Source organism: Notamacropus eugenii, chromosome 7 (assembly GCF_028372415.1).
Source record: "Notamacropus eugenii isolate mMacEug1 chromosome 7, mMacEug1.pri_v2, whole genome shotgun sequence".
NCBI lineage: Eukaryota > Metazoa > Chordata > Mammalia > Diprotodontia > Macropodidae > Notamacropus > Notamacropus eugenii.
Window position 1 is genome coordinate 57,163,511 of NC_092878.1, and position 19,138 is coordinate 57,182,648.

At 41.9% G+C, this 19,138-nt stretch overlaps 1 protein-coding gene across 3 annotated transcripts in view; it reads right to left on the reverse strand.

Annotated features, from left to right (window-relative positions):
- Positions 1-19,138, reverse strand: part of LTBP2 (latent transforming growth factor beta binding protein 2) — a 190,661-nt gene that overhangs the window by 17,237 nt on the left and 154,286 nt on the right. For 2 of the 3 annotated variants that reach the window (XM_072625676.1, XM_072625675.1), the window contains exons 14-18: positions 17,542-17,581; positions 17,214-17,324; positions 12,021-12,149; positions 11,121-11,249; positions 1,509-1,628 (exon numbers count right to left, since the gene is read on the reverse strand). In XM_072625676.1, coding sequence (XP_072481777.1) covers positions 1,509-1,628; positions 11,121-11,249; positions 12,021-12,149; positions 17,214-17,324; positions 17,542-17,581 — 529 coding nt within the window. The remainder of the gene's footprint in view (positions 1-1,508; positions 1,629-11,120; positions 11,250-12,020; positions 12,150-17,213; positions 17,325-17,541; positions 17,582-19,138) is intronic. The other variant, XM_072625677.1, reaches the window with a different exon arrangement.

The following is a 19,138-nucleotide window of genomic DNA, read 5'->3' on the forward strand; positions in this document are numbered from 1 at the left end:
GGTAGCCTGAAGAAGGCTCTGAACTATACCAAAGAGTGAAGTCAGAGGTGCTAGGGACACCTAGACAGTCACATTCTCCACTGCTGTGATAGAGGAGTAGGTACTTCCCCCCCCCCCCCCCCCCCCCCCCGTTTTAAACATATCTATGCAACTTTTATTGACTAATTCTTAGGGATCAATTCCAGGGCTATCTTTATACATATAAAGTGGCTGTGCTACACTGGCTACGCCTTGAGCAGACATACAGCCTGAAATAACATTTGAGAGAAGATTATGCACAGTTTTCTAGTATAAAGGCATTTTAAAGACTATAATTGATTTAAAGGGGCACTTTATAAATATTTTTAAACATAAAAAGATAACTCCATATGAAATCATGAATTTCTTCATCATACCATTTATCTTTTTAAAAAGTATATAAATAAATTTAACACATTACTTTCAAATCTGTCCTGTTTTTCTGTGTTCCCTTCTGAATGTCCTTCTGTTCTGTGTATTTTAAAAATTATATTTCACTTTTGCTAACTGTCTTCTGGTTATTTCCCACTCCCTCATTAAGAACAAAGAAAGTAGGAGGGGAAAAGCATGATAACAAAATTAGAGTTAAGTAAAACAAATCCATGCAGGGGCTATGTCTTTCTGTACTTTTCTGTCCGTTACTTCTGTGTCAAATGGGGCAAAATGCTTCATCATAGGTTAGAGGGGCACTTTCAAGGAAGGATAATGAAATATTAAAGTAAAAGTCAAGCTGGAGCCAGGCATACTGGTGTGACTGGTGTGGCCATAGGATCAGAAGTTTTGTTTTATTTTGTTTTGCTTTGTTTTACAAGGAAATCACATAGAGGAGGAGGCTAGGATGAGAATTCAGAGCTTTTGAAATGGCTGTGGATTTATGTGAAGCCTTTAAAATAGGAATTTTTAACCTGGCATCTGTGAAATTTTTTTTAAAGTATTTTGATAATTGTATTTTAATATAATTTGTTTCCTTGATAATCCAGTGTATTTTATTTTATCCACTTAAGACACATGACTTTGAGAAGGTTCTGTAGGCTTCACCAGACTGCCAATGGAGAAGTTGTTGGGTTTTTTTTTTTTTGTGACACCAAAAACGTTAAGAACTCCTTATCTAAAGTAAAACACCTAAGATGCTCCCAGAAACTAGGGCAAGAGCAAAATGTGAAAATGACACTGTGGGAGCTATTCAGTTCTGCTAAGGCTTAGGAAACCAAGGTGGAAAGGGCAGTGACATTAGAGGGTCTGGTTTCAAAACCCCCTTCTGATGCTTCCTGTCTTTGTGACCTTGGGCAAATTACTTAACTTTCCCTAAGCCTTGGTTTCCTTATCTGAGGTCACCAGATTTTCTAAGAAGTGGCAATAGTGGAACTGCAGAAAGCACTGTCTCTGGATAGACACTTCCAACTGAAGGCCAGAAGGACCCAGGACAACTCTAGAGTTGCAGGTATAGGTGGGGGGTGGGCCAGGACATGGTAGACTCCTGGTTCACTTACCTTCACAGTGTCCCTTCCGGACCATGATGTATCCCTGTCCACACTCACAGTGGTAAGAGCCATCAGTGTTAGTGCATTGTCCCCCGATGCACACCCCTGGTCGCTCACACTCATCTACATCTGTGAACACACCAGTGATTCTTGGTTGGTGGAAGAAATGGGGTAGGGATTTTGGGAAAAGTGTGAGAACTTGAAGAGACTGACTGTAGCCAACCTGATAAAATTGACATCTGCCATCTCTCAACTGTCCTTCATCCATAGTGAGAAGTATAGATATGGTGGAAAGACCTGAGCTCTAATCCCAGTTTTAACTACAAGCCATGTGACTTTGGGCAAGTCACATCCGCATTGGCACTCTCCGTTTCCTCATCTATCAAATATCAAGATGGAACTAGAGAATGTTTAAGTTCTATTCAGCTGGTCTTATGAGAAAATACTGTTGTCTTTCCACCCAAAAATAATTTCCCATAGAGATTACCCAGGAGACCAACTTTCATGTCATCTCTTTAGTGCTGTGCATGGAAAGAAAGTGGACAGACCTGACTGGCTCTGCTGTTCATCAGTTACAGGAGTTTAGACAAGTCATCTGGACTTTCTGAGACTCAATCTTCTCATTTGAAAAATGGCAATGATTCAATCTCTACCCCATCTTGTACAAAGTATTGTTGTGAAGATCAAATGAGATAATGAAAGGAAAGATTCTGAGAAGTCTAGAGACCAATAAACAATTAAGTCACTACCAAGTGACTTGAAATGGTTGACACATCAGCCAACAAACACATTATCCTCATTCCCCAGGGAATGGGATACAGGGTGGTAGGTTTCAATGGGGGTGAAAGGTTGGTAGTTTAGAGCACAATGGGAAAAGCAGTAGATTTTGGAGCCAATGGACTTATGTCAGGAAGATCCGAATTCAAATACAGCCTCAGACTAGCTATGACCCTTGGCAAATCACTTAACCTTGTTTGCCTCAGTTTTCTCATGTGTAAAGTGAGCTGGAAAAGGAAATGGCAAACCATTCTAATATCTTTGCCAAGAAAATTCCAAATAGGCTCAGGAAGAGTCAGACATGACAGAACAACAACATGAGTAAGGTGCTATGCTAGTAGCCAAAGATACAAAAACAGAAATTAAAGAATCTCTGTCCTCAAGGAACACATGTTTTACAGGGGAAAGGGATACAAAAGGTACACAGAGAAGTAAATACAAGATTTGAGGAGCATTAAAAAATTGGGTGGATTAGAGAACAGCTCAAAGTAGATGCTAGCTTCTGAGCTCAGACTTAAAGAAAGCTAGAAAGTCTAAGAGGCAGAGGTGATGAGGGAATGCACTCCAGGTATATATTTAAAATCATGGAAATAAGAGATAGAACATGAAGCCTGGTGAACTAGAGAGATTTGTCAGTACTCAAGTCTCAGGTGATATCTTCAAGATTGAAACACACACACACACACACACACACACACACACACACACACACACACACACACACACACACACACACACACACATCAGAGTCATCCCTTACCAACTGGGAGAATTACTTCTCAGCCTGGGCAACTCTATTGCTGTCTATATTCCACTGACAAATGTATCCCCATCTGAATCATCCCTTTGAGCCTCAAGCCACTACCAGCAGGGGGAGAAGTCCCTATATAAAGAGGTTTGTTAGTAAATGTTTAATAACAGGTTCTCTAAAAAGGCACAACCTGTTTTAAAATTTTAATCTGCATTATTAATATTTTCTCCATCAGTTTCTTAAGTCTAGACAATCAACAGAACAATAAATTAAGCCTTTACCAATGCAGTGAATATGCTTGCACTGAAAATTTAACTATCACCTCTTTCAAGCCAATTGGAGCATGTACCTTGTTCCAGCATACTCCTGTGTGAAGAGATGTAATATGGAAAACGATCTGGAAAGGTAAGTGGGAGCCAGATTATGGAGGACTCTATATGTCAGGTGGAGGCTTTATTCTATTTTATCTTTGTATTTGAGGCAATAGGGAGCCACTGAAGCTTTTTGAACAAAGAAATGACAAGATCTGATCTATGTTTTGGAATATTTATTTGGCAGCCATGTACAAGATGGATTGGAGAGAGGGAGGTTTTGAAAGCAAAAAGACCAATTAAGAGGCTCTCCTAATGCTCTGGAAGGATTTCAATAATTACTACTTTGCTTGGGTCTGAAAAAGATGCTCAAGTAGTTTTGCTATTAGAGTAGCATAGACATTATTATTAATTACCCTCCATTCACTTTCTCTTCCTTTTAACATCTCTTTCTTCTCTGCCCATCAACAAATACTGACATGGCTTAGAATGGGCTTGGTTTTGACAAACATCTGACCCCAGATAACAGTCCAAAGATCATGCTACCAGTTTTTGGTACTAGATTCCTACTGTCAGGAGCTTACTATATGAATTATTGTTTTTATTTTAGACAGCTTCAATTCCACTATTCACATACTTTTAGCTATATTTTGGGGGGGCTTAAAATTGTTTTAATGAACAAAGTTTATGTTCTCTCCTTTCCACCTTCCCATTGGGGGAATAAAGAGAAAAAACCAAACCCTTATAACAATAAAGCATAGTCAAGCAAAATCAGTTCCCAGATCGGCCGTATAAAAAAAAGGCTCAATTTGTACCCCACGGGCATGACATCTCTGTTAAGAGGAGGGTTAGTTCCATCTGTTCTCCCTTATAGAACAAAACCATGGTAGAGTTGGAAGGCACCTGAGATAATTTATTCTAAATCTCTCCCTGTATGGATAGAGAAACTGTTAGGAGCCCAGGGAGTTACAATTTTTACCCACCCTCAGCACACAGTGTATCACACTATGACAATAGTCTTATCCTGTCTTCTAGGGCTGGCCCTGGGCAAGATTACGAAGGAGCTAGAATTGATCTCTGGTCTTTGCATCAGTCCTGTCCACAATCTCCCTTGCTTGATCCTTTTTTCAGCAACCCTATCACCTCTAGAAAAGGCAATGCCCTCATGCCGCCTGGGCAGCCCAGGGGTCCCCTCTGTACTCCCCTTTCCAGAGAGGGCATGTAAAACTAGTAAAACTGAAAATATTTTAAATGGATTGAGAGCATTACCAGCCTTTTAACAATGAACAACTATATCTTGTTTACGTCATTGCTTTCCTCATCCAAGAAGTGTTAGCAACAGCTAGGTGCTTTAAGGTTTGCAAGTCTTTACAAATATTACTTTATTCCATCTTTTCAACAATCCTAAAAGATAAATGCTATCCCCATCTTACAGTTCAGGAAACTGAGGCAGGTGCCCAGTGCGTCATGACCCTATTAGGGGATTTCTTGGCAGAGATCCTGGAGTGGTTTGCCATTTCCTTCTCCAGCTCATTTTATAGATGAGGAAAGTGAGACAAACAGGGTTATGTGACTGTATTTTGCATGTTGTGATCTCTTCCTCAGGATTCCTATAAATGCTACCTCAAATCATTTAGGACAGAGGGCATGAGGGACCATATCAGTTTGGATATCTTTGTCCCCAAGATAGAAATGCTTGAACATTAACGTCAAATTAGATAAAATTGTTTCAGGCAGATTTGGGCCTAAAAACATAAAGAGCATAGTATTAGTACATACACGTCTCTCTATATTAATACAAACATATACCTATATTGTACTAATATGTAACTTAACATTAAATTAAAATAAATTTAAAATATATGTGTACATACATACGTGTGTATAGCTATACACATATACATACACATACACACATATATGTATGTATAGATTTTTTTTTTTTTTTTACATCGAGTTACACTGTTAATTGAGGATTAGAGCTGGGTAGTATAGTGTACAGAGTGCTGATCTTAAGAGTAAGGAAGAGGAAGTAAGTGGTTAACACTGGGCAAGTCCCATAACTTCAGTTCAGTTTCTTCATCTATGAAATGGAGAAAATAATACCAGCCTTACAGAGCTGATGTGAGGTTGAAACAATAATATGTATAAAGCACATTAAATACCTTAAAATGATATAGGAACATTAGCTATTTTTGACAGGATATAAATGGGTATTTTATAGATGTGAAAACTGAAACATAGAGAGGCTAAGTTGACTAATATTTGTACTTCATTCTCGAAGAGGACCTACATAGGTAATAAGTGACAAAGCTAGGGACATAACCCTGTCTCCCTGCCTTAGGTAGTGATTACTAATTTACACACAAAAGATTTCACCTGTTGTTCAGTCTTTCCAGTTCTGTTGGACTCTTCCTGGCCCTTTTGGGGGTTTTCTTGGCAAAGATACTGGAATGTTTTGCCATTTCCTTCTCCAGCTCATTTTACAGATGAGGAAACTGAGGCAAACAGGGTGAAGTGACTTGCCCAGGGTCACACATCAAGCAAGTATGACCTTAAGATTCCTTTAAACATCCCAACCTGCCACACTATGCTCAAAGGTCCCTTTTGGTTTTCTATCTATGATCCTAGGTTCTCTCTCCAAAACTGTCATCCTCTCCTACTGGGTCAGGGACTCAACCCATCACAGGAGTGTCATAGGAAATGAATGTCAACTCACAAGTGCAGATATTTTCAAGTTAGTTAACTAGGGATTAAAAATACACAATTATGCATGTAGGGATTGGGCATTCACATGCAGATTCACATGTGGGAATGAAAAAGGTCAGTTGTAAATGCTGGAGCCGGAGAGAAGGATCACTTCTCTTTTGTGTAGCAGGGAACCCCTCTTTTGACCTATGTGTGCTATAGCTGAATTTATGAAACTAATGAAGTGCTTTATATAGGTACACCTCACTTTAAACAAAGGAAGTTGGTATAAATCTAACTTTTTTAGATAAATAATAGTAATAAAAGCTAGCATTTTTATAGTACATTTAGGGTTTGCAAAGTACTTTATAAATACAAGATATCCCCCAAATCCTAGTGCCATCTTAAGCTATTAAATATAGATGTCCCAAAAGTCTTAGGACCATTTTAAGCAACCTAAAAAGTCTTGGTTAGAATGGCACTAAGTCTATTCGTTGACCTGATCCTCACAACAAGCCTGTGAAGTAGCTGCTATTATTATCCCCATTTTACAGATAAGGAAACTGAAGCTGGGAGAGGTGAAGTTAGTTATGTGACATTGCTGGGATCTGACATTTGAATCCAGGTGGCCATCTTATTTTATCCAGTGATCAGTGACCAAATGTTGATTGTGTACCTGTAATGCAAGGCACTATGCTAAACATTGAGAGTAAATACACAAACATAAAACAAGACCCCTTTTCTAAAAAAAAAAAAAACAAAATCATAACTATAACTAGCACATTACTATACTAGTAGGTGTGTGAGATAGGATTCAAACTCAGGTCTTCCTTTGTCCAAGTCGAACACTCTACCCATTGGACCGCTTAGGGAGTGATTGCTTCTTTAGACACAAAAGAAGTCTTCCCCTTTAGATTTCTTCCAATATCCATCTGCTCTAGCTAATTTATGATGCTATTCAATTTACATACAACTTTTACACACATTGAGGTGTGACTCTCAACGGTATGTTGGTAAATGTTTAATAACCAGGCTCTCCAGAAAAAAATATGTGTTTATTTTTTAAATGTATTTTTAAATATATTTCCCCACAGCCCACTTTTAAGTTTAATCGGCATCATTACCATTTTCTCCTTCACTTTCTTACATCTAAGCAATCAACAAAACAATAAATCAAGCCCTAATTTATAGTGTTTACCAGTTTCTGAGGTCAAAATGCTCATGTTGAAAGTGTAACAAAAAAGAAGAGCTGGCTCTAGCACACCCCTGGGTGTGAGGCACTCGCCTGCATCTTAACACATATTAAGCACTTAATGAATGTTTGTTGACTTAACTAGATGCCAGGACACCGAACAGGCTCAATCCAGAGTGGTTGGGGAGATCTGTCAGCCCTCAAGTCTCAGGTGATATCTTTGAGGTTCCCCAGCATGCACGCGCACACACGTGCATACACACACACACACACACACACACACACACACACACACACACACACACACACACACATGAGATTAGGGCCATCCCTCATCAGCATAGAGCTGGAAGAGTCACTCCTCAGCCTGGACAAGTCTATTGCTGTCTGTATTCCTCTGATTAATGTATCCCCATCTGGATCACTCCTTTCAGCCGCAATTCAGTCCTGGCAGGAGGAGAAGTAAATACAGGGGAATATATGCCTGTAAGAAGCAGGCATAAGTCAAGTTGGCTATAGTCGAGGAGGCTGAGTCTGGATGTAATTGAAACAGGGCCCAACTATTACATCCCATCAGGTCAGAACAGATTTATTCCCATGGGCCTGGGACATTCTTCCAATAACCCTGGAATCTGGAGATAATTAGGAGGCTGTGGGATAGCAGTTTGCCATTTGGGGGCAAGGAGCTCAAGAGAAAAGCATTGAATTGAAGGAGGTAAACATAGGCTTAAGGCACAGGCCATCGGGGACTGTCCAAACTTCTGGTGGACAGAAGGTACATAAGAGGTTCCAGTGACACTGGGCATTGAGACTGAGAAAGGCTCTGGCTTGTGTGGCCTACTGCCCGCAAAGGGCAAGGGGATGCAGAACTGTCTTTCTCAAGTTTGTAATGGGATAAGTGGAATGTGATAGGGGAAAGAATCAAATCCAAAGAGTGAGACTTAGGGAAAAATCAGAGCTCCATCACCCTTCAACCATAGAGAATCAGGATCATACATCGGGGGTAGAAGTTCTTAGCCTACGGTTCATGAATATGTATTTTTAAAAATACATTTTCATAACAGTTCCATTAGTTTATTTTGTAATCATATGTATTTTATTTTATGCACCTTAAAACATTATTGTGAGATTCATAGACTGCCAAAGAGGGTCTCAGACACTTCCTAGATATGTGATCTCTCTTTGTCTCAGTTTCCCTAGCCATAAAATGGGGGTAATAATAGCATCTGCCTCACAGGGTTGTTGGAAGGATCAAATGAGATAATATTTGTAAACAACAACACTTAGCACAGTGCCTGGAACATAGTCAGCACTTTATAAATGTGTATTACCTTCCCTTCCCCAAGAGAGTCCATGACACACAAAAAAGTTAAGAATCTCTTTTCCAGATATTCGCTATTACCTCCAGCATCAAGTATAAAACCGTCTGTTTGATTTTTAAAACCCTTCACAGTCAGCCCCCTCCCCACTAGCTTCCTTGTATTTTATTACCCTATATTCTACAACTATTATCTGTAATCTATAGATTATAATCTAGGCATTGTCATAAGCTGTTCTCCAAATACCTAGAATGTTCTCCCTTCTGTCCTTCAACTCCTGGCTTCCTGATACAAGACTCAAGTTATTTCTCATCTTCTACAGGAGTTGTCCCACCTTTAGTTCCTTAACCCCCATTTACACTGTCTACATGTGACATGTATACAGTTGTTTGCAGGTAGTCACTCCCATTAACATTCAAGGTCACTCCCTGAAGGTAAGAACTTTGTTGTGCTTTGGGTTTTTTCGGGGGGGGGGGGGGGGGGGGGGGGGGAAGGGGGGGGAGGAGAGAAGGGCAATCAAGATTAAGTGACGTGCCTGGCATTACCCAGCTAGTAAGTATGTGAGGCTGGATTTTAACTCAGATCTTCCTGACTTCAGTGCCAGTTTTCTATCTACTTTGCCACCCAGCTGTCCTAAGGACTGGAATTTTGCCTTTCTTTATACCCCCAGCACTGGCACATGGTATGCACTAACCTTTGTTGACTGACCTCGGGAGCCACCTGATCCAACCTCTTCACTTGACAGATGAGGAATCTGAGCCCAGAGAAAGTTATGTGACTTGCATAAAGGCAGAAAAAACTGTCAGATATGGAATCTGGACCCAGGCCATTTGTTTTCAGAATCAGTTCTCCTTCCACTGTACCATATAGTTTAATTCTCAGTGATCACAGTTGGAAAGTGAACTAGAACACTGGCAATCATCAAGGTTTGGTACCCTTATAAGAGGGAGCCATGTTTCAAAAGGCAGAAAAACCTCTGCCATCTAACAAATGACACTATCTAGGTGGCCTCCTATTCCACTTACCATTAAAGCCTTTCCAACCACTACCTCACGTCATAGCTGGACAGGGGCCAGGAGTCTCAGGGAAGATTGGCCAGAATTGGACCTAGTCAATCTAGCCCTAACCTGTCTCAGGCTGATGCCTTCATACCCAGCAGTCTTACTAATGAGTCAAGAAATAGCCAGCCAGAGCAGAAAAGTGTCATTGCTATGTATGGGGATTGAATACTGACATCACTGGAAAGAGAGAGATTAATGGGAATTTCACTGTTTGTCCTTGAGGGCATTGATGTTTCCCTGGACACTAGCTTTGTGATTGCTGGAGAAGGCTCTCCATATGAGGGAAGGAGCCAAGCCCCCACTGGGAAAAGCAATAACTGTGAACTCCTGCCCTGGGGCCATCGCTATTGGCAGCCAAAGTCACACACTCTAGGATTATCTGGGCAGTGGAATCATTTTTCCTTGCCAACCCTGGGAAGGCCAATCACAGTCACAACAGCCAGCCTCAATGGCCCCCACCTCAACCTACAGAGAATTTAAGCCCATAGCTAGCACTATTTATACAGCACAAATACCAATTTCAGAAATAATAACAACAACTGACATTTATACAGCATTTTAGGTTTTACAAAGTGCTCTGCAGACATTATCTCATTTAGAAAATATACTTGTAATGAGGCTTTTCAAAAAGGGATATCCTTTGTCATCAAGTGCGTGGTTTGGAAAATATGGTCACGGTAACAACTGTGCAAAAAGTCAGCACAAGACCCCTTCTTTGTCACTTTATTTTGGTCAGTTTGTCCCGAGTGAGGGTTATAAATAATCCTCAGGGAGGTTATTATAAAAAACTCTGGTGAGGTTACTTATCCTAATGCGCTCTACCTCCCTATCGATGTAACCAATAAGCAAGTAAGAGGACCCTAGCTTGTTCTCACCATGGAAAAAAGAATAGATTAGATTCTTGTAGCCCGAAATTAAAGTCTGGGGAAACCTTGGCAACTACAATAGTTTGGTTGTTGTTTAAATCTTGGACCTATGAACTACTGGTGCCTTGAGTTTCTTCTGAGATGAAAAAGGTATCCCAAAGAGACTTGGTGTTGTGCTTTGGCAAGTGAGTTTTTAAATGCTTGATTGAGCACTTCAAATTTTAGTTATTGATTTCAGAACTGTCATTCATTTCTTCATTCATTAATTCGCTCCTTCAGCAATACCCTAATTAGAGACAAGGAAACTGAAGCCAAGTGACTTGCCCTAGGTCACATGTGGAATAAGTATTCCAGAAGGGATTTGAATTCAGGTCTTTGGAACAGCTGTGTGACCCTGGGCAAGTCACTTAACCCTGTGTGCCCCAGTTTCCTCATATGTTAAATGAGGAGAAGGAAACAGCAAACCACTCCATTATCTTTGCCAAGAAAACTCCAAATGGGTTCATGGAGAGTTGGACACAAACAAACGAGTGAACAACAACTTCAGATCCCAACAAAGGACTTATTCTTTTCTACCCCCGCACAAATTGAGGGCTCTGACCTGGGAGGAACCAGGCAAAACTGGGACCCAGGAGGCGTAGATGATTGTTCCTTACCTTGGCACTCCTGAATGGCCCCAGAAGTGTTCAGCACATAGCCAGGATAACAAAAGCAGGAGTAAGAGCCAACCCTATTGATGCATCGTCCTTTTCCTTTGCAGGGGTCACTGAGACACTCATTCTCATCTGAGCACAGACAGGAAGGGAGAGAAGACAGACAACCTTTATTCTGACCTCCAATCTCCCATCACCTATTCTTGACTCCAGGCATTTTCACTGGCTGCTCCCCATCCCCATCCCCTTCCTCATCTCTACCTCTTAGATTCCTTCAAGTCCCACCTAAAATCCCACCCATTATAAGAAGCCTTACTCTATTCCTCTTCATTTCAGTACTTTCTCTTTTATTTCCAATTTATCCTTCATGTATCTTCCTTGTTCATAGTTGTTTCCACGTTGTCTCCTTTATTTGAATGTCAGCTATTAGAGATCAGGGACTGTCTTTTGCCTTTCTTTGTGCCCCCATGCTTACCTAGTTCTGTGCCTGTAACGTGGTAAGCCCTTAAGAAATGTTTACTGACTGACTGGCTCCAAATATCAATTGGATATCCTGAACTGGATGTACCATAGACATCTCAAACTCAGTATGTCGGAAACCAAATTTTTTATCTTTTCCCCCAAACCTTCGCCTCTTCCTAATTTCCCTATTGCTGACATGAGTACTATGGGTTAACCTCAGAGTCTCATTAACACTATACTTAGTCACAATACAGAGACCAGTTTTTCTGGCTAGAAAATGTTCCATCACTTATCACAGGGCTATTTCCCCCTTCCCCTCAAACATTCTATGCTTGCTACATTGCCTCTGGGATGCTGGGGGGCTTGACACCATCCCCTTCCCTTCTCATTCCCTCTCCCTCTCCGGACTCATCCTCCATTTCTTGGAGACTATTGGAATACCTATACAGTGAGTCTGGCTAGGATGCAGTTGGTAACCAGGGCTGCAGACACAGCTGTATCTTTCTGGAAGGTTCACACAAGTTCCTGGGCCACAGATACCATCAGACAGAGCAGCACATCTGTCATTTTCTGTACAAAACCAAAGCAGAGTTTACAGAGAGCTTAGGGAAGGAGCCAAGAGAAGCAGAGTCAAATCTATCTCTACCCCTGGCTATGACGCCTCCAATAGGACACCACATCCCGGGTACCCAGGAAAGTGAAATAAATGAAATTCCTAGTTACTGCTCCCCTCCCCATTCCAGTGGCCTTGTCATTCAATCCCTTTGCAGTCATGACAACCCAGCCTTGTCCCAGTACTACTATCCAAATCCTACCTCAGACACTTAACTTTTTGACCCTGGGCAGGTTATTTAACCTCTCTCAACCTGTTTTTCTCATCTGTAAAACGAGACAGTTGGACTTGAAGATTTCTAATGTCCCTTCCAGTTTTAAATTTATGATGCTATGACCCTCTCTTCTAAGCTCCAGACTTCCACCACTCTTCTAAACTCCAGATTTCCACCATTAAGGGTGTCTCTACCACACAAATTTCCCTTGACTCAGGGTCCCCAAATAGCTTTCCTAATGTTGGCCTCCCTAGAAAAGCTTCCTCTACCTGTAGAAACTCCTTTGTAGCACCCTTGTATCCTCTTATTACATTCTTCAGGCCCCCAAACACCAGTGCTGACCTCTTCCATAATTCTCAGTGCAGTCACTCCTCAAGGTTCAAATCTCCCCATTCCCAAACACAATAATTTATATTTATTTATACAGATCTTTTTGTTTTTCATAGTACTTTCTTGTGAGATTCTCACAAAAATCCAATGACACTGGTAGATTAGACATTATTATTTCCATTTTAACAGATGGGAAGACGAAAGTCTAGTCGCACAGACTAGAGGTATCTGTTTCGTAGTTTTCAATCCTATCTGACTTTTTGTGATCTCTTTTGAGGTTTTCTTGGCAAAGATACTAGAGTGGGTTTTCCATTTCCTTCTCTAGCTCATCTTACAGATTAAGAAGCTGAGGCAAACAGTTAAGTGATTTGCCCAGGGTCACACATCTAGGAAGTATCTGAGGCTGGATTTGAACTTATGAAGAGGAGTCTTCCTGACTCCAGGCTTGGCATTATATTCACTGTGACATCTAGCTGCCCTAAAAAAAGCTAGGACTATAGTCTGGACCTCTTGGCAAACTGGGTAGAGTTCATTTTACTATCATCTGCTACCTGCAGAGACTGTCTTATAGCAAACACACTCATGGATTTTCCCCAATACTTTCCCTAACCCCCACCCTGACGTAAAGTCCCTTTGCAGGCCTGAAATAGCAGAATACTGAAGTTTTATGTCCAATCCTCTTTCTGGTTCTATTTTTGTATCTGGAAATGCCCACCTTATTTGGTGTTTGATAAGTCAAAAAAAATTTTTTTTTTTAAGACAGCAGAATAGAAACCGGCTTACAGACAATGTGATCATGGGCTATTTTGCATGGTGACCCTATCTCCTAAGCTGGTTTTCAGAAGTCAAGGAAGTTTGGCCAATAACATCTAGGCTACAGCAGCAGCCTAGAAGTTTATTAGGATTCCCCAGCAAAATCCTAACACTCTGAGATGCTTGGGATAGAGTCAAGGGTGAGGAAGTTAGGCAGGATACTCTGACTCAAAGGAACCTACCACCAGCTTTGTCTCACATGGCAACATTGGGTGGAGGGGCAGGTTGACTGCTAAATAAGATCTGAACCTAAGTCTCATCCCTGCAAGTGTCCTGCATTCAACGATCCTTCTATAGGTTGCTCAGCTTCCTAACTCTATGCTAACAAAACCAACCAGACTGAGAAGCAGGAAAAAGGGGATAGAGAAGAGCTGTCTATGGCACTCTAGAGAAGGAGTAATCACCAGGAACAGTGTGGAGAGTTGAAACTTCAGGGGAGGAGGCCTTAGCTAATGTGCTTACAGTAACTTTGTAACCTCTACTCTCTTTAAAGCCTGGACTCTTCAGGACCCAAGTGAGAGAGGGCAAAGACATTCCATGCACTGGGACAGTTCTTTGGACTGAGAGGTTGAGCTAGTCATGAGACTCTCTTCCACTGTGCATAAGGAAACAACTTCTGCTTCAAAGGGCAGGCAGATTGAGGTAGGACTTCTAGTCTTAACACATGTAAGCATGTTATAGTTATACCTATATGTGGTTATAATCTAAACCCCAGCAGCATGTTACAGTTGACCACTGGAGTTGGAATTAGGAAGACTTAAATTCACATCCCCCCTGCTCACTGGCTGGGTAACTTAATTTCTCTGTACCTTACTTTTCTCATCTGTAACATGAGGGGCCTGTCCCTTCTAAGCAGCTCCAAATCTACAATGCAGTAAGAGTCCACTGTAATGTTAATGAAAGATCTTCCCCACCAATTAATAGGCCTCAGGTGGAGCCCATTAAGGGAAGCTTGATTAGGAGAGGTTGGTTTTATAGGAAAGCCCATACTTTTTAATTGCTGGGTCACTTCGGGCTCTGAAAAGTGTGTACATACATTCCCCAATTGATAAATGGTCAAAGGATATGAACAGGCAATTTTCAGAGGAAGAAATTAAAGATATCTATAATCATATGAAAAAATGCTCTAAATCACTTTTGATTAGAGAGATGCAAATCAAAACATCTCTGAGGTACCACATCACACCTATCAGACTGGCAAACATGACAGAATAGGAAAATAATAAATGTTGGAGAGGATGTGGGAGAGTTGGAACACTAACTAATTCATTGTTGGTGGAGCTGTGAGCTCATCCAACCATTCTGGAGAGCAATTTGGAACTATGCCCAAAGGGTTACAAAAATATGCATACCCTTTGACCCAGCAATATCTCTTCTAGGACTGTATCCCCAAGAGATCATAAAAATGGGAAAGGGTCCCACATGTACAAAAATATTAATAGCAGCTCTCTTTGTGCTGGCTAAAAGCTGGAAACCAAAGGGATGTCCATCATTTGGGGAATGACTTAATAAATTATGGTATATGAACGTAATGGAATCCTATTGTGCTATAAGAAATGATGAACAGGAAGACTTCAGAGAGTCCTGGAAACACTTATATGAACCGATGCTGAGTGAAAGGAGCAGAACCAGGAGAACTTTGTGCACAGCAACGACCACAGCGTGTGAGAGCTTTTTCTGGTAGACTTGGATCTTCATAGCAAAGCAAAGACTTAAAAAAAAAATTCCCAATGGTCTTCTAAGTCAAAATGCCTTCCACATCCAGAGAAAGAAGCATGGAATTCAATCGCAGAATGGAGCAGATCGTCTTTTGTGTGTGTGTATTATGTTTTGGTTTGTTATATGATTTCTCCCATTCATTTTAGTTCTTCTACACAGCATGACTATAGTGAAAATGTATTCAATAGGAATATATGTGTAGATTCTGTATAGAACTGTATGCCATCTCGGGGAGGGAGGGAGAAAGTGGGGGATAAGTAGGGGGAAGAAAATCTAAGTTTTATGGTAGTGATTGTAGAACACTAAAAATAAAATTAATATTAAAAAAAATTGTGTATATACTCTGAGGTGAGGTTTTGCTTTGGGGCTTACTCTTTGGAAGAAGGTTCATGTGCCAGATGAGACTCTGGGTAGCTATTAAGAAGCACCCTCCACACATATACACCACTTTGAAAACCCAGATGTTGGTGCTTCTCTCTCTGGTATCTTTGTATGTATGTAATGGTCAGACAGTTGGATCCATCTATTGATCTGTGATGTAGGTATTGCTTACGGTCACTCAGTTAGAAGCCCTGTCCGTTGGTCTTTATTTCTCTGCTTGTATTTTCTCTGTTGGTCTATGTGATTAAAGGAGGTTGTTGACCCCTCAAAAGTTGCTTTCTTTTTAGAAAAGCAGATCTAAGAACCTGTGCTAGCAGGCCCTCCTGGATGTGTCAGGGTGCTTCCTGTTACATCCACCTAACCCTCTTTTTCAATATACCATGCTGTTTCCCTAAGAGAAGAGAAGCAACTCTCAGTAAGGAACATAGAATCAGAACCTTGGCCCCGAAGTATGGAGAGAGAAAGTAGGGAAAGGAAAGTCAAATGGGAAGTGTCAGGGTCTGATCACAGGTGAGGAGGAGAAAGGACTGGCTTCTAGGGGAAGGGGAGTAAGACAAGGCTAAAGGAAAAGCAAATGTGGAGGAAAGCTAAGACAGGGACCAGAGAAGGTCAGGCCCACAGAAAGGAGAGGAAATGGGGAGTGGGCAAAGGATGAAAGGGGAACCTGGGCATGGCAAGAGTAAGACAGTACGGTACACACACACACATATACAAACACATACACACACACACACACACACACACACACACACGCTCACATATACACTTTCACGTTATGAGAGCACCATGACAACATTAGACATCTCTATTTGAACCAAGCTTCAAACAAAAGGCTGTTGAGAAAAGCACATTCCAGAGACAGGTAGATTGCCAAGGTTTCTTCCCGCTTCCCTTCCCCAAACCCTTCTTGGGTCATTATAGACCAGACCCTAGAAGCCCAGAGGGAGAGAAAAGTACAGACTCTCAGACAGCTAAGCAACCTTGAAACAACAGAACTGCTATTCTCCCCAGTAAACAAGCTCTCTTCAGGGCCACAAAGCTGGAGCGGCTGCCAGTAAGGCCAGATGACTCAATGTTCACTGCCACAGGAATCTAGCCAGGTTTCCCAAGGGGACTTACTTATCCCTGTTCTCTGGGAGTTTCTCCTACTATCCCTGGGGAGGTCCAATGACGCTCCTTCCCCATAGGCACCAAAGGGAAGCTGTAATCCCCTCACTCCCACCAGACTCCCCCACCAAAAAGATTTCTGCTTTCCCCTCCCAGTCCAGCCCCCAACCCCTCACTCAACACACTGGAGCTGACTAAAGACACCAGATGTGGATGCTGTATCCCTAAGGGAGATCCCATGATCTTTTCATTACTGAGCCAGGAATTCTGAAGGCCTAGAGAGAGGAAAGGAAGTCTCTTCTAAACTCTCAGAGAGGTCAATGGAGCCTGTCAGATTCTTCCACCAGGTTTCAGGATGCAGGTGCTTTCCCTTTGCTTCTAGAAAAGAGTTCTGGCCCTTGACTTCTGAGTCAGACAATCCCAACTTGCTGTTTTCACAGAGGGCCCAGATACGTACCTTTGCTCAGTGTTGGGGCCACATTGAGGATGGATGCGTCTTCCTTCTCTTCCTGAGGCTCTGGGGTCACCTGCCCAAGAAGTGGTGGAGATGGCGTTGCTATGGAGGGTGCTGTGGAGGAAAGAGGGCACCTTGGGATGAAGCTGGGTCTCTAGCCCTGTCAGATTCCTGAGGGGTTCAGATGTTCGCTACAGAGTTGTTGAGAATGATCTACTTCCCCATCCCTCTGCCCACTGTTCTTGAGCCCCCAAAGCTTACCTAACGGGTTCATGTTTCAGGTTAATTTGGTTTTATTCCTTCCCCGTTTCCCTAGGAGGCACTTACTTACCTGGGGACCAGGTTGGCACAGAGTCAGCAGTTGTAGTGATCTGTGGGGTTCAAGAAAAGATTAATCCTAGCATTTCTATGATGGGAGTTGGGTGCAGGGGGAGCAGGTTTCAAAAGGACCTTTCAGTCAACATCAAGAAGCTTTCTTCCTTCTACTGCCCCACTCACCTCCATCCTTCCCAATCCTTCCCTCGTTAACTCAAAAGAAAATACACTTCTCACTGAGGCTCCTCTTCAAAATGGTCCTGGCACAACCTTATTTGTTCCTTCAACCCTTCCCTTCTGTTCTCTTGGGATACCACTGTATCCATTGAACAAATGAGGAGATGGAGACAGAGAGAAGCAAATGAACTTTTTCTAAATACCAGAGAAAGTCAGTGGTGCAAATAGGAGCACAGGGCATCTATACCACACATCCCTTAATGAATGACCATCTCATTAGCCCAGCAGTAATGTGAGTAATCTTTCTACTGAAGAAAATGTGGCTTTTACTTCTTAACCAACTGCCCCAGCCCAAGAAAACTCAGGAGAAAAAGAGATATCCATTCAACATACCTGGTGTTTTCTGGAAAGATCATAAAACCATAAATTTATGACTAAGGGGGACCTTGGAGGTTATCTAATTTAGTTCTCTAATTTTGCAGGCCCAGAGGTTAAGTGACCTACTCAGGGTCACAGATATTAAATGGGAAAAAGCAGGATGCAAACCTAAGTCCTCTTTCAATACTCTTTCTATTATACCAAAATGCATTCCTAGGAAAAGAGCCCCAGTAAGGAACCCTGAATTTGAAGCTAGGACCACCATATGGAGAGAGAAGACAGTGAAGGGTACCTGCAATAAAGAGAATGATGAGGGAGGAGCAAGGTGAATGGTGGGAGTACAGGGAGATTGGGAAAAATGGGAGCAGACAGTGCTGGTATCCAGGGTAAAAGCAACAATTCCAGAAACAGGAGTCACCATCAGATGGTGAAAAAAAGCAAGGCAAATGGCAGAGAAAGCCAGAACCACAGCAAAGAGAGGAAATGGTAGTATGGGAGTGGGCAGAGGATGAAAGGAGGATCTAGGCAAAGCAGAGGTGAGAATGCTGAGTCCTGTTTCTGGGAGGACCTGGAAGTAGAAATATGGGGAGGGAGGGCAAGGGTGCCAGGGTAAGGGTGTGGATACAGAGGAAAGTATTCAGAGGTCACTAAGGAGGGAGCATAAGACCATTAAAGGAACAGTACTTTAGCCAGACTGGAGTTCAAAAAGAAGCAAAGAAGCAGTTTCAGACATAATAATACAGCTTCATGTTTCAGAGATGCCATCCTTGGAGGAACCACTGAGCCCTTACAAGTAAATTCCTGATGGGAGGGGGAGCTGAAGCTTTTTATTTTGAGGCAGTCAGGGTTAAGTGACTTGTCCAGGGTCACACATCTAGTCTGAGGGTGGATTTTAGCTCAGGTCCTCCAGACTCCAGGACCTGTGCTCTATTCACTGCACCATGCAGCTAAAACACATCAGGGGCAGGGCTGAGGTTTCCCTACTCCACATTTCTGCTTTCAGTAACAAACAGGGACAGGAATACTAAGTCAGCAATGAGGATGAAGAAGATGTAGAA